Genomic DNA, 20,565 nt, shown 5'->3' with positions numbered 1-20,565 from the left:
GATTTGCCTTCACCTCAACTTAAATGTGGTTTGCCTTCACCCATTTCTGCAAAGTTTGGTTAAAATTATGGTGGGGTAAAAACAAAAAACAAAAAACCTTTTTCTCTCTGTGACATGTGAGACCTAATCATGTTTATTTTCTACAGCATTTTTCTGTTCGTAGCTGTGTGTTTGCACTCTGACTGGGAACACTGGGATCACTTTCATCATGCCAACAGTGGTGGTAATGGACGTATCCCTTTCCATGACCCGACCTGTGTCTATTGAGGGGTCTGAAGAATATCAACGCAAGCACCTAGCCGCCCATGGTTTGACGATGCTGTTTGAGCACATGGCCACAAATTATAAGCTCGAGTTTACAGCCCTGGTGGTTTTTTCATCACTCTGGGAGCTGATGGTTCCCTTCACAAGAGATTACAACACACTTCAGGTACAAAAAGGAATAAGTGTTTGCAATCCAAGGCTCAAATTTTTAGGGAGGAAAACAGTGTTACCATATTGGGCTGAATATTTAGAATTTGGGATTATTTAATGTTAATTTTATAGATAAAATATCTGTAAAACAAAGATTCATAAACTGTAAGCCTTATGCCTTTGGTAGAGCTATGAGTTCGAGCTGTGAGTTGTTACTTTATTTTCTTCTCTCAGTTTTCTGGAATTTTTCTGTGGAAAGGAGAGCATGTGAAGATGTAGTGCCCCATTTTCTAAAATTCAAGGTCTTTAGGTGCAATTCTTGATTATTTTCTATTTTCCTATAAACCAAGTAGTTGAAAAATGGCCCTTCTTATAAAAACCTTTATTCTAGAGTAATTCAAAATTGTATTTCCTCTCCAGTAAATAGCTTTGATTTACAGATGGCAAGAAAGTATAATTTTTAAACCTTAATTGTTAGGTGTCAGTTCAAAAGATGTCTGTGAAATGCCAGAAAATTTACTTTCTGACAACATCTCTAAATCATATTTCCAGCAGTACCTTGCATAGTGCCTTGCTTATAGTCAATAAGTGTTGAATTAAAACAGTTTAGGGGCACTTGGGTTGCTCTGTTCGTTAAGCTTCTGACTCTTGATTTTGGCTCAGGTCATGATCTCAGGGTTGTGAGATTGAGCCCTATGTTGGGCTATGCACTGGGCTTGAAGCTTTCTTGGGATTCTCTCTGTCTCCTTCTGCTCATGTGCATGCGTGCGTGTGCTCTCTCTCTCTCAAAATCAATCAATAAAAGAAAAGAAAATAGTTAATAAATGCTGGGTAGGTTAGAAATCCAGGATCGGTGTAATTTGATTTTTTTTTAATATAAGTAATAACATTTTGTTAAATCATTGCTTTTATTATGTCACTTTCTTAATGTTACCTAAAAGCTTTTTAAAAATTGCACTGGATTTTTTTTTTTTAAGTTTATTTATTTTGAGATAGAGAGGGAGCGAGCATGAGCTCAGCACGGAGCTCAACACAGGGCTCAACCTGGGGCTTGATTCCACAACCACATCATGACCTGAGCCACCATCAAAGGTCAGACGCTTAACTGATTGAGCCACCCCAGCACCCCTGCACTGGATTTATTATAAATGAGTATAAACTATTATAAATGGATGTTCAGTAGTTTTGAAATTTAGAGAATTACTATCTAAGTTGTTCATAGTAGTGATTAAGACCAGGAGCCCTAGAGTCCAATTAAGTGGGTTTAAATCTAAACTCTGCCACCTCTAGGCATGTGACCTAGGAAAGTTACCTCATCAATCTGTACCTCAGTTTCCTCATTTTAAAAATAGGTTAATAATCTGTACCTTACAGTGTTGTGATAATTAAATGCATGTAAAGTGCCTAGGTTGATGTTTAGGATATAGTTACTACTCAATTTTTGTCATTTTTTTCGGTGTGTTTAAAAGTTCTTCATTTTAGTTACTTTCTTCAGGGTTCCCTTACAAAGCTATGAACTTGGTGGATTGTTCACTCATACTTGATAAGAGAATAGAATAAGGGGAAGCTGTTTTAATTGTCCTTTGTGGTTGAGGAAGCCTGTCTTACCATTTTGCTTTGAGAAACTATGCTTTTGGGCTCTCAGAAACACAATGTCCCCTGTGTAACATTCATGATTTGAATGGTTTATGTTGTTTTCTAATAACAGGTTAAGACAGTAAAGAATAATGAGCAATTTTATCTTTTATTCAATTAGGAAGCACTAAGTAATATGGATGATTATGATAAAACCTGCTTGGAATCTGCATTAGTTGGTGTTTGCAATATTGTTCAGCAAGAATGGGGTGGCGCAATTCCTTGCCAGGTAATGATCAATTCTTTTTCATTGCCCTAAGTTAAAACCATTAACCACTGAGGTGCTTTGATTTTCTTTAGGCTCTGACACAGCATGCATTGTAATTTCTATAAACTACATTATACACGATTGGTATCTTTTTAAAAGAAGGCACTAAGTCAACACTACCATGCTCAGAAAACAGCAAAATTATGCCTTGAGGAAAGCATTCTCCTAGTAAATTGGCTTATTGCAAACCAATATTGTTTGTATAAAACACGAAGTGCTCACAGTTGAATTTTAGAACACTTCCTAGAAGGGGTAATTATAATTTTGAATGATACAATTATAAACATCAGTACATTATACTCTGTCTTCATTATCTCACTGTAGCATTTGTTTAGCAAACTTAACCATCTCAACTGAGTTGTCTAAAAATGGAGGGAGTATGAATGTCATATATCTGTTGCCCTTTACTTAGAGTCCACAGCAGGGTCCACATTAGCATCAAATCAGAACAGAGTATTAAGATGAAAAGAGAATTGGAAGTTTGCTATAAATATTAGGTACAGACATACCTCACAGATACTGTGGGTTCGGTCCAGACTACCAGAATAAAGCTAATATTGCAGTAAAGTGAGTCACATGAAGTTTTTGCTTTCCCAGTATGTATAAAATTGTTTATACTATACTGTAGTCTATTTAGTGTATAATAGCATTATGTCTAAAAAAAAGTACATATCTTAATTTAAAAATATTGCTAAAATGATGTCAACTGAAAGTTGTAATCACTGACACAGATCACCATAACAAAGATAGCAATGATGAAAAAGTTTAAAATATTGCAAGAATTACCAAAATGTGGCACAGAGACACGAAGTGAGCAAATACTATTAGAAAAATGGCACCGATAAACTTGCTTAGTGCAGGGTTGCCACAGACCTTCGATTTGTAAAAACTGTAATATCTGTGAAGCACAAAACAAAAACACAAAACAAAAACAAAAAAATACAACGACAAATATGCTTGTGCTTTGAGAAATGGTACCATATTTTATTTATTTTTATTTTTTATTTTTTTTTAATTTTTTTTTTTCAACGTTTATTTATTTTTGGGACAGAGAGAGACAGAGCATGAACGGGGGAGGGGCAGAGAGAGAGGGAGACACAGAATCAGAAACAGGCTCCAGGCTCTGAGCCATCAGCCCAGAGCCTGACGCGGGGCTCGAACTCATGGACCGCGAGATCGTGACCTGGCTGAAGTCGGACGCTTAACCGACTGCGCCACCCAGGCGCCCCAAGAAGTGGTACCATATTTTAAAGGAGAAAACAAAAAAACACTAACAGAAAAATTATAGTAATCTACAACAGGAGTCAGCAAGCTTTTTCTTTTTCTCTTTTTTTTTTTTTAACTTTATTTATTTAAGAGAGCGCATGCACACACATGAGCAAGCATGAGCTGGGGAGAGGCAGAGAGAGAGGGAGAGAGAGAATCCCAAGCAGGCTTTGCAGGGCTGTCTCACAAACCATGAGATCATGACCTGAGCTGAAATCAAGAGTTGGACACTTAACCAACTGAGCCACCCAGGCACCCCAACAAGCTTTTTCTATATTTTAGATGTTGCAGATGTCTGTGACGACAACTCATTTCCACTGTCATGGCATGAAAGCAACCATAGATAAAAAGTAAATAAATGAAAAGCCTGTGTTGCAATAAAATTTTATTTATGAAAACAGGCAGTGTGCCATAGCATATGATTTTTTATTATATGGTCAAACATGGATTCTTTAGTAGTGTCAATGGCATAACTGGTATTTATTTTTTAAGATTGTGGTTGCCTGGGGGTGAGGGATGGGTTAGGGGATTGACTTAAATGAAGCACAAGGGAGAATGGAAAGTGACAGGACAGAACTAGCCTTTATCTTGATTGTAGAAGTCGTTGCTCACTAAAGGCAGTTGTTGGAATTCCTAGAACTGTATACTAAGAAGGATGAGTTTTATTGCGTGTGAAGTCTGTCTAATGAACCCAACTTTTTTTTTGGTTTTTGGGTTTTTTTTCTTACTGTCAAACCACCCTGTTTTACAGAGTATGAACTCATGGGTTAATGAAGACCCTGAGCTGCTACTAAAGGTTAAATCGCTTTAGCAAATGCCATAAATGCCTTTAGATCAGTTTATTTTCAGAAATAAACATATTTGGCACCTTCATAAACATTTATTTGGTAAATCTGTGCATACAGAATTTCTAATGTCCTAACAATATACTGAATAAATGAAATTTTGTTGTCAGTATCTTCTGAACTAGAAGCTAACTGGTAGCACAGTTTCCTTTGCTACTTCAGTCATTTTAGAGAAGAAATTCAGAAAATATGTAACAAGCAAGATCTTGTGTACCATGCAGACTTCTGCCTTTTAATATTTTTTCTTCCTTTGCAAAAGGAAGAATCTGAATTTGAGATGTACTGTACCCTGAGGTCATGGGGCTAGGCCTGGATCCACTTAGATTTGTTTGATGAGTTTTGGAGTGAATCAGGTCCAAAACAGTGTGCTAGGTGTGGAAGTTATTAGTGATTGTTTTTATAATCCGTTGCTATCATATAGATTTGTTTTAACATGGAGTTTTATTAACCAAGGTTTTAGACAGCTGGACTATGTCTTCATTATCTCAGTGAAGTCTGTCTCATTTTGATATTACATGAAATATTTCCACTATCACAAAGCATCTGAAAAAAGTAGGGGCAGAAGTAAATCATTATATAGCATTTGTTCATAGAAGAGGACATTGCCTTGTAATAAACTATCTTCCCAAAAGATGACATCCCTCCAGGAGACTGCCATTGAGCATTCTTGGGCTTTAGAAACAAGGGCCAATCTTGGTACTTCACATGGTTGCAGTCACCTAATACTGCTTTAATGGCTGTTTTATCAAGTACAAGTCTAGAATAGGAAAAGCCAAAACAGTCCTCCTCTGGAATGCTTGGAAAGTCTACCACCCTGTAGGGTCTCTGAAGCAATGAGGAAAATGATTTGTAACCACTGTCTATTGTTGGTATAGTTGGAAGGCTTTTTCAAATTGCAGGTTGATTAAGAATGTATTTTAAAGGTCTTATACATGTCTGGTTAAATGGCTTTTATGAATACATTTTTAAAACAGTTGTCATTTAAAAAAAATATTTTTAACGTTTATTTATTTTTTGAGAGAGAGAGAGAGAGAGACAGAATCTGAAGTAGGCTTCAAGCTCTGAGCTGTCAGCACAGAACTCAACACGGGGCTTGAGCCCACGAGCCACGAGATCGTGATATGAGCTGAAGTCGGATACTTAACTGACTGAGCCACCCAGGCACCCCTGAAACACTGGTCTTTTTAATTGACCAGGTAGAGTTTAACATCTCTGAAAATAGTGTCAAGGTTCAGATTTCCTAGGTCCATGTAAAATAGATCCTCATGTCATTCTTGATGTCCAGTGCCATAGGGGCCCACCCCTTAGCTAAGAGATCGAGTTCTAGTTTTAATACAATTAAGTAAGAATTGATTATATGATTTTAAGTATTCATAGGTAGGTACTAGTTTTTATGTTTAATTATATAAAATACAGTAAAATGCATAGATCTTAAGCACGTAGTTCCCTGAGTTTTGACAGATGCATACACCTATGTAACCACTATTCCAGTATAGATCTAGAACATTTCCGTTATCCAACAAAGTTTCCTCAACCCCCTTTCTAGTCATTATCCGCCTATACCTGAAGTCTCATGTTTGATTTATCTTAGCTTTGTTGCATCTGTACTAGAACTTCATATAAATAGAGTCCTACATTGTGTCATCTTTCACTTGACAAAATGTTTTTGAGATTTATTTACCTTCTTGCTTATCTCCCTGAAGAGATGGGGTTTTCAGTGTAGGTGCAATTAGGGAGAAATGAAAACATTGCTAAATGAGACTGCTTTAAATAAATATGTTATTTCATGTACAAACCTCCTCTCACACTTTGCAAACAGGTTGTTCTGGTGACAGATGGCTGTCTTGGCATTGGTAGAGGGTCACTGCGGCATTCCCTAGCTACTCACAGTCAACGAAGCGAGAGCAACAGGTTTCCACTACCTTTTCCTTTCCCATCTAAGTTATACATCATGTGCATGGCAAATTTGGAGGAGGTAATACCAAGTTCTTTTTAGTTTGGTTAGATACGTCTTAGGATTTTATTTTTTAGTATATTCCATTAATAGTAATATTGTGTATACTATAGCATTGAACTCCATTGGTTTCAGCTGAGGCTGGTCACTAAATTATATATGAAAAGACTCTAGGTCTGTAATGCTCTTTGGAGGTTTAGAGGTTGCCCATCTCGGGAAACATAGCTGGACTTGTTGTTTGTCCTACTTCCCACAGAGATTCTTCAGATGCCTAAAAGTCAAAATGTTCGTTTTGGTGTTAAGACATTTCTCTCGTTTAGGAATTCTTATGTCCATTCCACCAGAAATGTTGACAGAAGTGTGCTTGAACTTTTTCAGTAAAGTAACACTACTGATACATGTTTTATTAAACTCTACTTCCTGCTTTTCTCATTTCTTTGGGAAAGTTAGTTAACCTTTCTTCACCTCAGTTTTTCTGTCTGTAGAATGTAGATAATGATGGTTCTCACCAAAAGATGTTAGAAATGCCTTGGAGGAAAGAGACTGTAAATACCAACTGTGGTCACTTCTGAGAATCTTTGTAAAACTTTCTGAATGAAATAGCTCTCCTGGTATCATTTTATATAACATTCCTCTTAGTAACCTTGAATCAAAATTGTTATAGTTATTTTTCTCTCACATTGTTAAAAAAATCATTTCTATTACTTATTGGCTGTGTTATTGTAATGGGTTTGACCTTGGTGTGCTGATAATAATCTGTCATTGTGTGCCACTTTACAAGGGTCATCTGTTTTGCCTTGTAGCTTCAGAGTACTGATTCTTTGGATTGCCTTGAACGTCTCATAGATTTAAACAATGGCGAAGGGCAGATTTTTACTATTGATGGCCCCCTGTGCTTGAAAAATGTACAGTCTATGTTTGGGTGAGTATATCCTTTGAGCTTTTTTTGCTTTCTTACAATCTGTTGTTATAATTTGATATTCCACTATAAGATCTGTTTCATTATTTCTAATTGTTATTTTATTTTGCCCGAGTTGCACAATTGTCAGGTAAAAATTAATGGTAGTAGTGATTTTTTAAAGTTCATTCCCTTTTAAATTAGGCATGACTGAATCAGTGATGTCTATAGATATTGACCTCCTTACAACGACTCAGCAGTTTCAAAAGATTAATTTGCTTTTGGGCTATTCAGGATTGAAATTTGCTCACCAAAAGTGTCAGACTTTGTTCTATTTCACAAATGGTCAGATCATAGTTTTGGAATCAACTTGAAGGGAAAATAAACAGCATCTTGAAAAAATTACATGAAAAAATATGTATCATATTACTCTTCTAATAACAATTAATCCTCATATTCTAGAAAACTAATAGATCTAGCATATACGCCTTTCCATGCTGTTCTCAAGTGCGGCCATCTAACCGCTGATGTGCAAGTCTTCCCCAGACCAGAGCCTTTTGTTGTAGATGAGGAAATTGATCCCATTCCTAAAGTCATCAACACAGGTAATGTGTTTTTTAACTTCCTTCTTAGTTCTTCTGTCATCCTTACTTTCTTGTAACTTCTGACTTCTACTCTTCTCTATCCAAGAGGATTGAAAAGAAATGTAAGTTCTCATACCAGGGTGCTGTTGTCATCACCAGTATGTATATTTTGGGTGGGAGGAAGCATTGCCTAAGGGGTGGCAGGCTGGTAATCTTTCATGGTGAGGTCATGAATTAATCTCCAATCCTAGATAACTATAGCCCACAAATTAAATAGAGTTAGAAATCATGACCAGATTTACTAGTGATGATATCCTTGAAGTAATTCTTAAGAGATACTAAGATTGATTAGCATCATAATTAAGATCATCTGTGAAGAGCTAGCTTCTAAACTTGGCTGTGTGGTTCTTCCTGTGTGATGCTGGACAGATCACTTCCTCTAATTCTGATTGCCTAGGTGCATGGAAATCTTTAGATGAATCATGGTCTCTCTGAGGTCTCTGCTCTGATATACTGTACCCCTTTAGCCCTGGTGCTTATATTATGACTAAAAGGAAGAGATGTGCTACTGCTTTTACCTGGTTCGTGCTGATAGTGCTGTGCTTAGCTGAGATTGGCAAAGTGAATCAAACCTAACAAGAGTGGAGAGGAGAGTTGTCTCCTATTGGTAGGTGTACCCCTCGAGGTGGTGGGTGCATGTTATATCATCATTGTCCTCCCTTCAGTGCCTAGCACAGTATCTGATGCTTATAGGTGTTTACTAGATAATTGCTCAGTCAACAAATGATTAAAATTAAGTGCACAGTAAATGTTCATTTCACTCATGGGTGTATAGATTTGAAGGAGTCTTGAGAGTGAAGGGCTGTGCAAAGGCTTTTTATTTTTTGTGTCTTTAAGCTCCTGGCTGTCTGGAAGTAGGGCATCCCTCTCTCTCACTGTGGCTCCTACACTGTGTTAAGCTGTGTCAAGTGTTTTGTTGCCTTCAGACCATCTAGATTCTACTCCCTCCCATCTCTTTTGATAAGTACCTTTCAATTGGTCTTTTCTTTTCCATATAAACTTTTGGTCCAAGATCTTTGTCCATAGCTTATACTCCTTTTAAGCTACTTTAAAATGCAGGCCTTGTGCTACTCAAATGAAAAATATGTGACTGCTTTATGCTGATTCATTTGTTACTAAGCTGAAGAAGGTAATGACAACAACTCTCCAGAGAAGCAGATTTCCTGGTGTGTTTGAAGTACAACGTACTCACTGTGACTCTGATTTTTTTAAAAAATCGTTTGAGAATATAGGTATGTCTGTGCCTAGAAGAAAGACTTGAAAAGCAATTCAATAAAATATTAAGAGAGGTTTCCTTTGACGGTGAAGAACGACTGACTTTTCTTCTTTACAATTTTTAGTGTTTTTCCAAGTTTTTCTATTTATATAATCAGAAAATAAACTTAAAAAAAAAGTACTTTGGGATAAAACTTTCATTTTTTACCTATTAGGTTTTCAACAAATACCCATGGTCTTTAATACAGCTTCTATAAAGCAATCATTGTCATGGTTATACTGCTACCTTGGGTTTATAGATAATATATTTCTTTCTCACAGAAATGTTTTTAATGATAGTTTTACTGTCCCAGGAATGGCAGTTCCTCCTGCGACTGTGGCTTGGTGGACGTGCTACACTGTGATGCCCCCTGCTGACCAGAGCATCCCTGACTAAACAGGGATTCAACCTTGAAGCTTTCGTCTTGGCTGGGGACCTAGCCTCATAAAAATAAAGTCTAGCTGATTTGTCTTATAACTTAAATCATTAAATGAAAGGCATGTAGTATTATTTCTTCAGCTATTTAAAATGCAAATTATGAATCATCCAGAGAAACTTCTAATAACATTCCTAGTCAGCGCATCTGAATTCCTCACCTAAGTACTGTATTTGTGAAATCTAGTACGTAGAAAATAATGTACTTCCCTATAGCATGAATTAATTGTGTTGATTCCATTTTTTTTCAGATTTGGAAATAGTGGGATTTATTGATATAGCTGATATTTCTAGTCCCCCAGTTCTGTCCAGACATCTGGTCCTACCAATAGCACTTAACAAAGGTGAGTTCTTTTCCTATTCTGGTTATAAAGATGAAGCACCTTATGATCTGAAGAATTGGGGCAAAGGAATAGTTATTGGATCGGGTTGTTTTTTTTAATTTTTTAATGTTTATGTATTTGTTTTGAGAGAGAGAGAGAGAGAGAGAGAAAGCGCATGAGCAGGGTAGGGGCAGACAGAGTGGGAAAGTCCCAAGCAGGCTCCACACTGTCAGTGCACAGCCTGATGTGGGGCTCAAACTCACAAACCGTGAGATTGTGACCTGAGCTGAAATCGAAAGTCATATGCTTAACCAACTGAGCCACCCAGGCACCCCTACTGAATTGGATTTTTTAAAAATGGAATGGGGGCCTGGGTAGCTCAGTCATTTTAGCATCTGACTTTGGCTCAGGTTATGATCTCATGGTTGGTGAGTTTGAGCCCTACATCAGGCTGTCTGCTGTCAGTGCCAGACCCGCTTTGGATCCTTTGTCCCCTTCTTTCTCTACCCCTTCCCTACTCACATTCTCTCAAAAACACACATTTAAGGAAAAAAAAAAAAAAAAAAAGGAACATCTTGGGCACCTGGGTGGCTCAGTCAGTTAAGTGTCTGACTCTTGATTTCGGCTTAGGTCAGGATCTCACTGTTCATGGGTTTAAGCCCCATGTTAGGCTTCATGCTGACAGCATAGAACCTGCTTAGGATTCTCTCTCTCCTCTCTCTGCCTCTCCCTCCACTCACATGCGCATGCTCTCTCTCTCTCTCTCTCTCAAAAAATAAATAAGCTTAAAAATTTTTTTATATAAAAATTGAATGTTGCCTAATATACTAAGAAACTGGTTCTGCTGTTTTAATTTCACGACCATAAAAGGAACCTTTTAGCTGTCAACCCCTAGCTTCCCATATCCCTCAAGCCCAGGTAACCAGTAAATGTCCTTTTTGTTTCAATAGATTCACCTATTCTGGATGTTCCATATAAATGGAATTCATATAATATGGGAAAATGGGTTTTTATATGGATATTAGAAAACCAGAATAAGAATTTTTCTTATTTCTTCCCATATAAGCAATTTATAAGTAATATTCCTTTATAAGCAAATACTCTCCTTCCAAGGCTAGAAACAGCCTAGGAGTATAATTGGGGTCTGGGAGTTTTGTAGCTAATCTCAGTCTGACCTGTTTTCTTTTCACAGAAGGTGATGAGGTGGGTACTGGAATAACTGATGACAATGAAGATGAAAACTCAGCCAATCAGATTGCAGGCAAAATACCCAACTTTTGTGTCCTGCTCCATGGCAGCCTAAAAGTGGAAGGAATGGTGGCAATAGTTCAATTAGGGTAAGAAACTTTGTTTACCTTTGGTTGAATGAAAGGGAGAATCAATTTACAGAGCGAAGGATTTCCTAGACTCTTCTGAAGGAAATAGAAATATTCTTGTCATCTTTTTCCTCTCCCTGCCATACCCTTCCCACCTACCATCACCTTCTAAACTGCTCTTTAAATCATCCCCTAAAGTCAATATAGAGTGAGCCTTTTTTTATTTATATTGCTTTTATATCCTTTCTCTATTTTCCTCTTTTCTATTTTTATCTAGGAAATCTGGACTTAGTTATAACAGTGCTACTGCTTACTATCTTATGCAATATTCACAGCCTCCTTAGTTATAAAATGAGGAGGTAGAACTAAATGAAAAAAGATGCCAAGAACATTGGTTGAACATTGTATTATGTGCCAGGCACTCCTGTAGTCACTTTACATGTATTAATTCATTAAATCCCTCACAACAACAGTCGTATATAGTGTTATCCCTATTGTATAGATGAGGAAACTGAGGCTTAGGGAGGTCAGGGAACTTGCTCAGGGTCACACAGCTTGTAAACCGAAGAGCCAGGGTTCTTATGCATTCTGACTCCAGAGCCCATGCTCATAACCACTGTGCTATAACCCTTCCCTATGAGGAAAACCTTTCTAGCTTTCACGTGTGCTGCAGTCTTAAAATTTGCAAAGCCATCTGCTTCCCTCTCTATAATACTTATTGTTAGGAAAGAAGAGGTGACTGATCATCTTCTGGCCATCACCTGGGGTTGACTGGTATAGAAGATGAAGAGATTAGGAGTACTCAAATGAAGCTCCATTTCTACTTGAGTTAAAACTACCTAGTCCAAAAAGAAGAATACAATTCTTATTAGGTATTAATTTGCTGAGTTACTTGTATTGGCTCTGAATATGAGAATCCCTTGGGGCCCCTTGAGAGGCGGGAACAGAGTTGGGTGATGTCTTTGTGCCCTTTGTTAGAAGTACTTCCTGTGTTGGTGTTGCTGTGAATGACTCAAGGAGGCCGCTGAAACATAGGTTGCAGCCCTTACTCCTTCCGACCTCTGTGGCTATTTGCTGCCCTTGTGATTTTTTTTTTTTAATGTTTATTTTTAAGAAAGAGAGACAGAGTGCTAGAGGGGGAGGGCAGGGAGAGAAGGAGACAAAGAATCTGAAGCAGACTCCAGGCTCCAAGCTGTTAACGTTACAGTCCCAGGCTTGACATTCTTCTGGTCTTCCATCTTCTCTCCATCTAGTCCTGAATGGCATGGAATGCTCTACTCCCAAGCTGACAGCAAGAAGAAATCAAACCTCATGATGTCTCTCTTTGAGCCTGGCCCAGAACCTCTCCCATGGCTAGGGAAAATGGCACAGTTGGGTCCTATTTCAGGTATAACCCAGATCAGATTTTACTTACCTTGACTTTGTTTTCTGTCTACTATTCTGAATGGCTCTGACTGTGTAGTCAGAGAGCTGTGTGATCTCCCTTAGGGGTGTGCTGTGGTCTCTGATGCTGGATATGTGCATGGAGAACCCCAACAGAATTTGATGTTTGAACTTTTAACTTTATGTCAAGGAAAACCAACATTTAGGTTGGTTTAAGTAAATGTAAATACTTTCACTGCTTAGGGTGAAAAGATACTGTCTATAAACTTTTTTTTCTCCAGTGCACTATTTTCAAACCAGGTAACCTCAGTCATTCCTAGAGAATTTAATTCCCTTCCTTCTGGAAAGTGTTTTCCCTCACCTTTCCTAACATTACATTCTCCTGGTATTTTCTTGTCCTTTTGTCGTTTTCTCTTGCCTCATGATTTTCAGAATGCTGTTTGCCTTCTTCTCTTAGCTTATTATTCTCTCTTGGTTATCTTGTCAACCATTACAGCTTCAGCTTCCCCTAGATCCATCACTCTGGTCCTACTCGATCTCTCCCTGGAACTTGCATATTGTATTTCCAGTTCCTAGTTGGACCTGTCCACCTAGATATTCTGCCTTAGTACTAAGCTCAGCATGTTTGTTACAGAAACCAGTGTCTCTCACCCTTTCCCTCACTAAACGGTTACTTCTTCTGATTTCCTTGCCCCTACTGATGGAAGCCTAAGTACTTCTAGGTACTCAGGCTCCAACTGTAGAGTCATCCTTGACTTATTTGGGCCCATTTCAATTTCAGGTACATCTACCAAGCAACCTTTCAGGGGATAAAAGAGTTAGCAGGAGTTAGTTGCTCAAAGTCTATTGGAAAGTGGAATAATAAACATAGACTGGTACAAGATCAGAGTTGGCTTTAATGATCATCTCTGCCAGAGAACTCAGGAGAATCTTCACAGAGGAGGGACACCTTAGCTGGAGTTTGAAGAAAAAGATGTACTGAGCTGATGAAGGCAAAGGGGGCATCCTGGACAAATGGAACACCTATGGAAAAACAAATCTGGAACACAAAGGATGAGGGTAGTGGTGGGAGGGCCAGATGTTAGGTTAGAGCTTGGCAATGGCTGGAATAGGGCAGGCTTCATTTGAAGTGTGAAGAGCTAAAACTATTCTGCAGGTACTGGGAAGCCACTGAAGGAGGTGCATGTGAGAACAGTGGAGATACCAGTTGGGAGACTTTGTGTTCTGGGCAGTGGAGCCTCTGGAGTTGTGCAGTTTGGCTGAAATTAAGCAAGAGCTAATAAATTTACGTTTAGAAAGATAATACTGTGGAGTGTGGATTTGGAAAGGTAAGGGCATCCTGCAGTTAGAAGTCTACTGTGACAGTCCTGGAGATGTAAAGATGAGAGCCCAGAACAGGGCAGTGGCTGGGAATAGATAGGGTGGGGATCCATGCAAAAGATATTCAGGAGGTAGAATCAACAGTCTTTAGATATGGGTAAAGGAAATGGAAGTGTCAAGAATGATCCCAGGTTTCTGAACTAGACTGCAGGGTGAAAGGTGATACTGTTGATTGAAAGAGAGAAAAGGATTCCTGGGTGGCTCAGTTGGTTGAATATACGACTCTTAATTTCAGCTCAGGTCATAGTCTCATGGTTTATGGGCTCAAGCCTCGTGTTGGACTCTGTGTTGACAGCACGGATCCTCTCTCTCCCTCCCTGCCACCTCAAAATAAATAAAACTTAAAAAAAAAATGAACAGAACAGAGGAGGAAGAGTAGGTTTGGGAAGACCTCTTTTGTGCATTTTGAGTTTATGCCTATGAGATTTAAGTGGAGGTGCCTACAGACAACTCCTGGAAGAGTTCTAGAGAGGGGGCAGAGTTGGATATATAATTTTTAGTTGTTTTTTTTTTTATAATTTTTAGTTGTAAGCATATCACTGATAGTTAAAATGGTGAAAATGAGCATAAGCTTAAGTAGTGGTTCACACATTTGATTTTTCGTATACATAAAAAAAAAAAAAACAACTTGTTTAAAAATTGTTTCCTGGGCCCCACTTAAAGATGGGGTAGGACTGATTCAGTAAGTCTGAATTCTGGCCTAAGAACTTATAATTTTAATATAACCCAAGTGATAACAGTCCAGGTGATCCATAACCACACTTTAAGAAGCCCTACCCTCAGGAAGGTGTGTAGTTAAGGCAAAAAAAAGAGCCAAGGACCAAACCCCTAGGAAGGACTAACTGGTGGGGACAGTGGAAAGGGCACTGGCTAGTAAAGGAAAATGAGAAGGAATAGGCAGAAGGAAAAGTAGAAAAAAGTGATGTCACAGAAACCAAAACAATAGAGAGTCAAGAAGAAAGTACATTGTCTCATGCACATGTAAGATACATGACCTACATACTCTGTCTTATACATATGTGCATGCATATATGCACATATATGCCTAGAAAAGAGTTTGACTAAATATACACCCTAGATGCTAGACCAAGAGTCAGCAAGCTTTTTCAGTGAAGGGCAAGATAATAAATATTTTAGACTTGGCAGGTCATGTGCTCTCTGTTATAACTCCTATTAACTCTGCCATTATAGCACAGTACATAAATGAATGGGAATGACGTATTCCAATAAAATTTTCTTCATGGACACCAAAATTTAAACTTCATACAATTTTCGCGTGTCATGAAATATTATTTTGATTTCCCCCAACTATTTAAAAATATAAAAACCATTTGTAACTCAAAAAGAAGGCCATAGTTGGCCTGCTCTTGATCTAGGATGCAGGGGCTGGTGTTTTAAAGCTTACACAGGGTGGGGCGCCTGGGTGGCGCAGTCGGTTGAGCGTCCGACTTCAGCCAGGTCACGATCTCACGGTCCGTGAGTTCGAGCCCCGCGTCAGGCTCTGGGCTGATGGCTCAGAGCCTGGAGCCTGTTTCCGATTCTGTGTCTCCCTCTCTCTCTGCCCCTCCCCCATTCATGCTCTGTCTCTCTCTGTCCCAAAAATAAATGTTGGGAAAAAAAAAAATTAAAAAAAAAAAAAAAAGCTTACACAGGGAAAGAGAATATGACTTTGCTTCCAAATAAGATAAAACTGAAAACTCTGAGTAAAGCTAGGAATGTGGAACGTCTACTCCCTTAGTGAGAGGATGACAAGAAAAATTCTACCCATTGTTTCTACCTGCTTTTCCAGATATTATAAAAGTTAAAGTCTCCTGGGGTGCCTGGATGGCTCAGTCGAGTAGCTGACTCTTGGTTTTGGCTCAGGTTCATGGGTTTGAGCCCTGCATTGGGCTCTGCACTGGGCTCTGCGCTGACAGCGCAGAGCCTGCTTGGGATTCTCTCTGTCTCTCTCTCTCTCTCTCTCTCTGCTCTTCCTCCTCCAAATAAATAAATAAATAAACAAACTTAAAAAATTAAAAGTCTCACGAGTCCTGCACCATGCAGATTGACACTCCCAATTCTGAAGTGGGGATCCCCAAAACCAAGCAATGCACTAACCCGTTTCTGAAGCAATGAAACCTATGGTGCAACCTCCGGAGTTAATATAATGGCAACACAGGGCATAAAGACTTGTGCAGAAAAACCATCCTCGCTGAAGATGAGTTCCTGATTTGAAGAAAAGCCTTTAAATTATATGAGCATTATATCTCCTTTGAATGGAGGCCAACAGGAAGATTAGGATTGCCACCTTGAGAACTTAATGTGAAAGAGGCCACAGAATGTTGTAAATGACTAAAGAGTTTTAGGAAGGAATGGAAATGAAGAGGAAAGAATCATTTGACGTCGACAGGACATTTTTTGTGGCTTTGTAAGAGTAGCTTCAGTCGTGGTTAGACAGGAGGCAAGTTGAGGAATGAGTGAGAGATGAGGAAACGAAGATGACAAGTTTGCCACAAGAGGAGAGAAGTAAGGCAGTAATTGGAGAGCACTGGGCGCAAGAAGCCATGTGTATGTGTTAGGGTGAAGAGATTGCTCACCTCCTGGTCTCTGTAGCATTCCTGAATTTATTCTGCCTTTTTGTTTGCACTGCTCTTGCCTTGGTCTGGTTTTCTTTTACCTTTCATTTAGATCAAAGGTCGGCTAACCAATGCCTGCTGGCCACACTAGCCCACTGCTTGTTTTGTAAATAAAGTTCTACTCTAAAGGTTTATTACATGGTCACATGCATTAATTGATGTGTTATCGAGGACTGCTTTCCTGCTTCAGTGGCAGAGTTGAGTAGTTACAACAGAGACCATATAACCCACAGACTCTAAAATATTTACTGCTTGCCTTTTTGCAGGAAAAGTTTGTCAACCCCTGACCTAGACTTGTGACATTCTCATGCAGATACTTGTCGATGATCTAAGATGTAGCATTTAAGTTCCTTTCTAATCTAGTTTCCAATCTAGTAGTGCTTGGTTTGTTACACATGTTCTTTATTCAAATTGAACTGCTTTTTACTTTGCCCTATATTCATTTTTTTCTCCCTCAGGGTCTGTTCTCTTCAAATGAAGATAATAAGAGCTAACATTTTGTTGAATTTAACTTTGTACCAGGCACTCTGCTAGACAATGAAGTGTGTAATCTCCTTTAATTCTCGTGACAGTCTTATGAGGTTAGAATTGCCATTATGACAGCAAGTAATAATTGATAATAAAACTTACCTTAGTGGGTTGTTGAGAGAATTTATTGAGAGAATGTGCATAAAGTGACTGACACACAATAGATATATAAATGGTAGATCCTGCTGTTTTTATTGTTTTCTTTTCCTTTTTTTAAAGTATAATGTACACTGTTAGTTTCAGGTGTACAATATAATGATTCAACAATTACATTACTCAGTGCTCATCATGATAAGTGTACTCTTAGTTCCCTTTATCTATTTCACCCATCCTCCCACCCATCTCCTATCTGGCAACTGCCAGTTCTCCGTATTTAAGAATCTGGGCTTTTTTGTTTTGCCTTTTTCTTTGTTCATTTGTTTCTGAAATTCCACACATGAGTGAAATCATATGGTGTTTGTCTTTCTCTGACTTATTTCACTTAGCATTATACCCTCTAGGTTCATCCATGTTGTTGCAGATGGCAAGATCTTTCTTTTTTATGGCTGAATAATAGTCCCTTATGTGTGTGTATATATATCACATTTTCTTTATCCATTCATCTATCAAAGGACGTGAGTTGCTTCCATATCTTGGCTATTGTAAATAATGCTGCAAAAAACACAGGGGTACATATATCTTTTCAAATTAGTGTTTTCATTCTCTTTGGGTGAATACCGTAGTGGAATTGATGGATCATATGATAATTCTGTTTTTAGTTTTTTGAGGAACCTGCATACTGTTTTCCACAGTGGCTGCACTGATTTGTATTCCCACCAGCATTGCCCAAGGGTTTCTTTTTCTCCACATCCTAGCCAGCACTTGTTATTTTGTGTGTGTGTGTGTTAATTTTTTTTTTTTTTTTTTTTTATTGTAGACATTCTGACAGGTACAAGATGGTATAGCATTGTGGTTTTTATTTGCGTTTCCCTGATGATTAGTGATATTGAGCATCTTTTCATGTGCCTGTTGGGCAGTTGTATGTCTTTTTGGAAAATTGTCTGTTCAAGTCCTCTGCCCATTTTTTAATTGGATTATTTGTTTTTCTGGTATTGCATTGTGTAAGTTTTTTATATATTTTTAATATTAACCCCTTATCAGATATATCATTTGCAAATACCTTCTCTCAATCAGTAGGTTGCCTTTTTGTTTTGTTGATGGTTTCCTTTTCCATGCAAAAAGCTTTTTATTTTGGTGTACTCCCAATAGCTTAGTTTTGTTTTTGTTTACCTTGCCTGAGGAGACATACCTAGAAAAATATTTCTATGGCCTATGTCAAAGAAGTTGTTTTTATTTATTTATTTATTTATTTATTGTCACAGCAAGGCATGCAGAACAATACCATTGTTTACACCTTTCCCTCCTACTTCTCATTCTGTTCCTAGAAACAACCACTAACAACTTATAATTTGGGGATGGGTTTTTTTTTTTGATATTTACATTTCTAATTAATATACATATATAATTATTTCTTAACTTTTTTTTCATTTTAAATGTCATATTTTTGACTTTTTAAGGTTCACTACTTAGCTCTCTTATCAACACCGTCCCAACCCACCCCTCCAAGAAGCACATTTTCCCTTTCTGTATCCTTCCAGTGCGGTTATAGTGTTCTTGGTTGTTCCAGAGTGGTTATAGTGTTCTTGATTGTCCTTGTTAGACGATGTGTTAATTACACCTAAGCCATGTGGTATATACCAAGTTACATTTTGTTTTGCAATTCCTTGTTCTCTGCCCCACTTTTTTTTTTCTAGCAGGCAAAATAAATGTGCAGGTGACCCTTGAATAATATGGGGGTTATAACTTTTAACTCCTCCAAAACTTAACTATTAAGAGCCTACTAATGACTAGAAGCATTACCGATAACAAACAGTTAACACATATTTTGTATGTGTACCATATAATGTATTCTAGAGAAAAGAAAATGTTATTAAGAAAACCCTCAGGAAGAGAAAATACACTTACAGTACTTGTATTTATGGAAGAAATTCTGTGTGTAAGTGGACCTGTGCATTTCAAACCCATGTTGTTCAGAGGTCAGCCGTATCCTAACATGAAAAGGAAGGCAATAATCAGACACTCCGATCTCTGAGGTTGCTCAGAGACTTCAAGAAATAACTGGGCAAGCAGGCTCTGGGGGCAGCCAGTGGCAGATGAGGGCAGTCCTCCCTCAGGGCTCTCGTGGCCTTCCTCTCTACTTAGTTTTTCTTTGCTCCTTTTTTTGTGTACTTACTGCTAATTCCTACTTTCCTACCTTCCAGGTACATTCTTCCAGTATGTATTTTTGTCAGTTTTTTCTTCCCCTTAGTATCATTTCCCTTCCTCTTGTTTCATAAAGTGAATTGGTTGTTCTCGAGGCCTGTTGGAGAGCTGTCAGCCTTCCCATCTCTCCTCTGGCTCTCCTGTTTCATGACTCCTCCTGAGAAAAGGATACATGGGAAGTAGATGTTTGAAACCTTGCCTATTTGGCAATGTTCGTATTTCATCCCTTACACTCAGTTGATGGTTTTGTTGGAGTTATGGGTTTGGAATCACTTTCCCTTAGAGTTTTGAAGCATAGCTCTATTTTTCCTTTCTGGTTTCCAGTGTTGCTGTTAAGAGTCTAGTGCCATGCTGTCAGGGCTTTGATGCTCTGTTTTCTCTGCACTCCTGGAGGTGCTTCTTTGTGTCCCTTGTGTTCTGGATTTTCAGAATGATGTCCTTAGTTGTTGGTCTCCTCATTCATAGTGCTGGGCATTCAGTGGGCCCTTCCATCTAGCAATTCATGTTCTTCAGTTCTGGAAATATGAATTATGTCTTTGATTTTCCCCTCTCCGTATTCTCTCTTCTCCCTTTCTAGAACATCTGTTTATGATTTTTGTGTATAATTTTCTTCCACCCATTTTTCCATTTTTTTCTAATTCCTGTAAGTTATCTTCAGTTTTACCTTGCAACTGTCTTTTTGTTGTTGTTGTTGTTGTTGTTGTTGTTAATTCTGCTATCATATTTCTTATTTCTAAGAGTCTCCTGTTCTTTATTCATAAATGCAGTATTTTCTGTCTGCCAAGCCAGTTATCACATAAAGTCCCCAAACAATTAGAGGCAGTACAAGATAGACTTTGATCAGGTGTTGAAATGTTTGGTACTGATACTGGGTGCTATAGTGGGAAAGGGTCTAGAGAAAGTACCGTGTGCCAGGAAAACTTGGGACAGATCATGGAGAAGGTGGGATAGGATCAGGACCTAGAGTGTAAGTTTATGGGAGGAACAGTGGCGTTCAGTGGTAGAAAACCTGTTGCTTTTGCAGCCAGGCCCAGCTGGGTCACTGTGAAACCCGTGAAGGTCCAACCTGTCTAACCCTCAGTTTCCTCATCTTTAATGGGACTGA

At 38.4% G+C, this 20,565-nt stretch overlaps 1 protein-coding gene across 2 annotated transcripts in view; it reads left to right on the top strand.

Annotated features, from left to right (window-relative positions):
• Positions 1–20,565, top strand: part of INTS14 (integrator complex subunit 14) — a 30,764-nt gene that overhangs the window by 3,750 nt on the left and 6,449 nt on the right. For both annotated transcript variants that reach the window (XM_040493006.1, XM_040493005.1), the window contains exons 2-9: positions 147–430; positions 2,171–2,278; positions 6,248–6,403; positions 7,186–7,304; positions 7,743–7,885; positions 9,866–9,958; positions 11,130–11,274; positions 12,507–12,640. In XM_040493006.1, the coding sequence (XP_040348940.1) occupies positions 209–430; positions 2,171–2,278; positions 6,248–6,403; positions 7,186–7,304; positions 7,743–7,885; positions 9,866–9,958; positions 11,130–11,274; positions 12,507–12,640 (1,120 nt within the window). In that variant the 5' untranslated portion in view covers positions 147–208. The remainder of the gene's footprint in view (positions 1–146; positions 431–2,170; positions 2,279–6,247; positions 6,404–7,185; positions 7,305–7,742; positions 7,886–9,865; positions 9,959–11,129; positions 11,275–12,506; positions 12,641–20,565) is intronic.

The sequence above is a fragment of the Herpailurus yagouaroundi genome, unplaced genomic scaffold, assembly GCF_014898765.1.
Source record: "Herpailurus yagouaroundi ecotype Mexico unplaced genomic scaffold, PumYag 184, whole genome shotgun sequence".
NCBI lineage: Eukaryota > Metazoa > Chordata > Mammalia > Carnivora > Felidae > Herpailurus > Herpailurus yagouaroundi.
The sequence above is the reverse complement of the archived record's forward strand: the minus strand, read 5'-3'. Positions and strand labels throughout refer to the sequence as shown.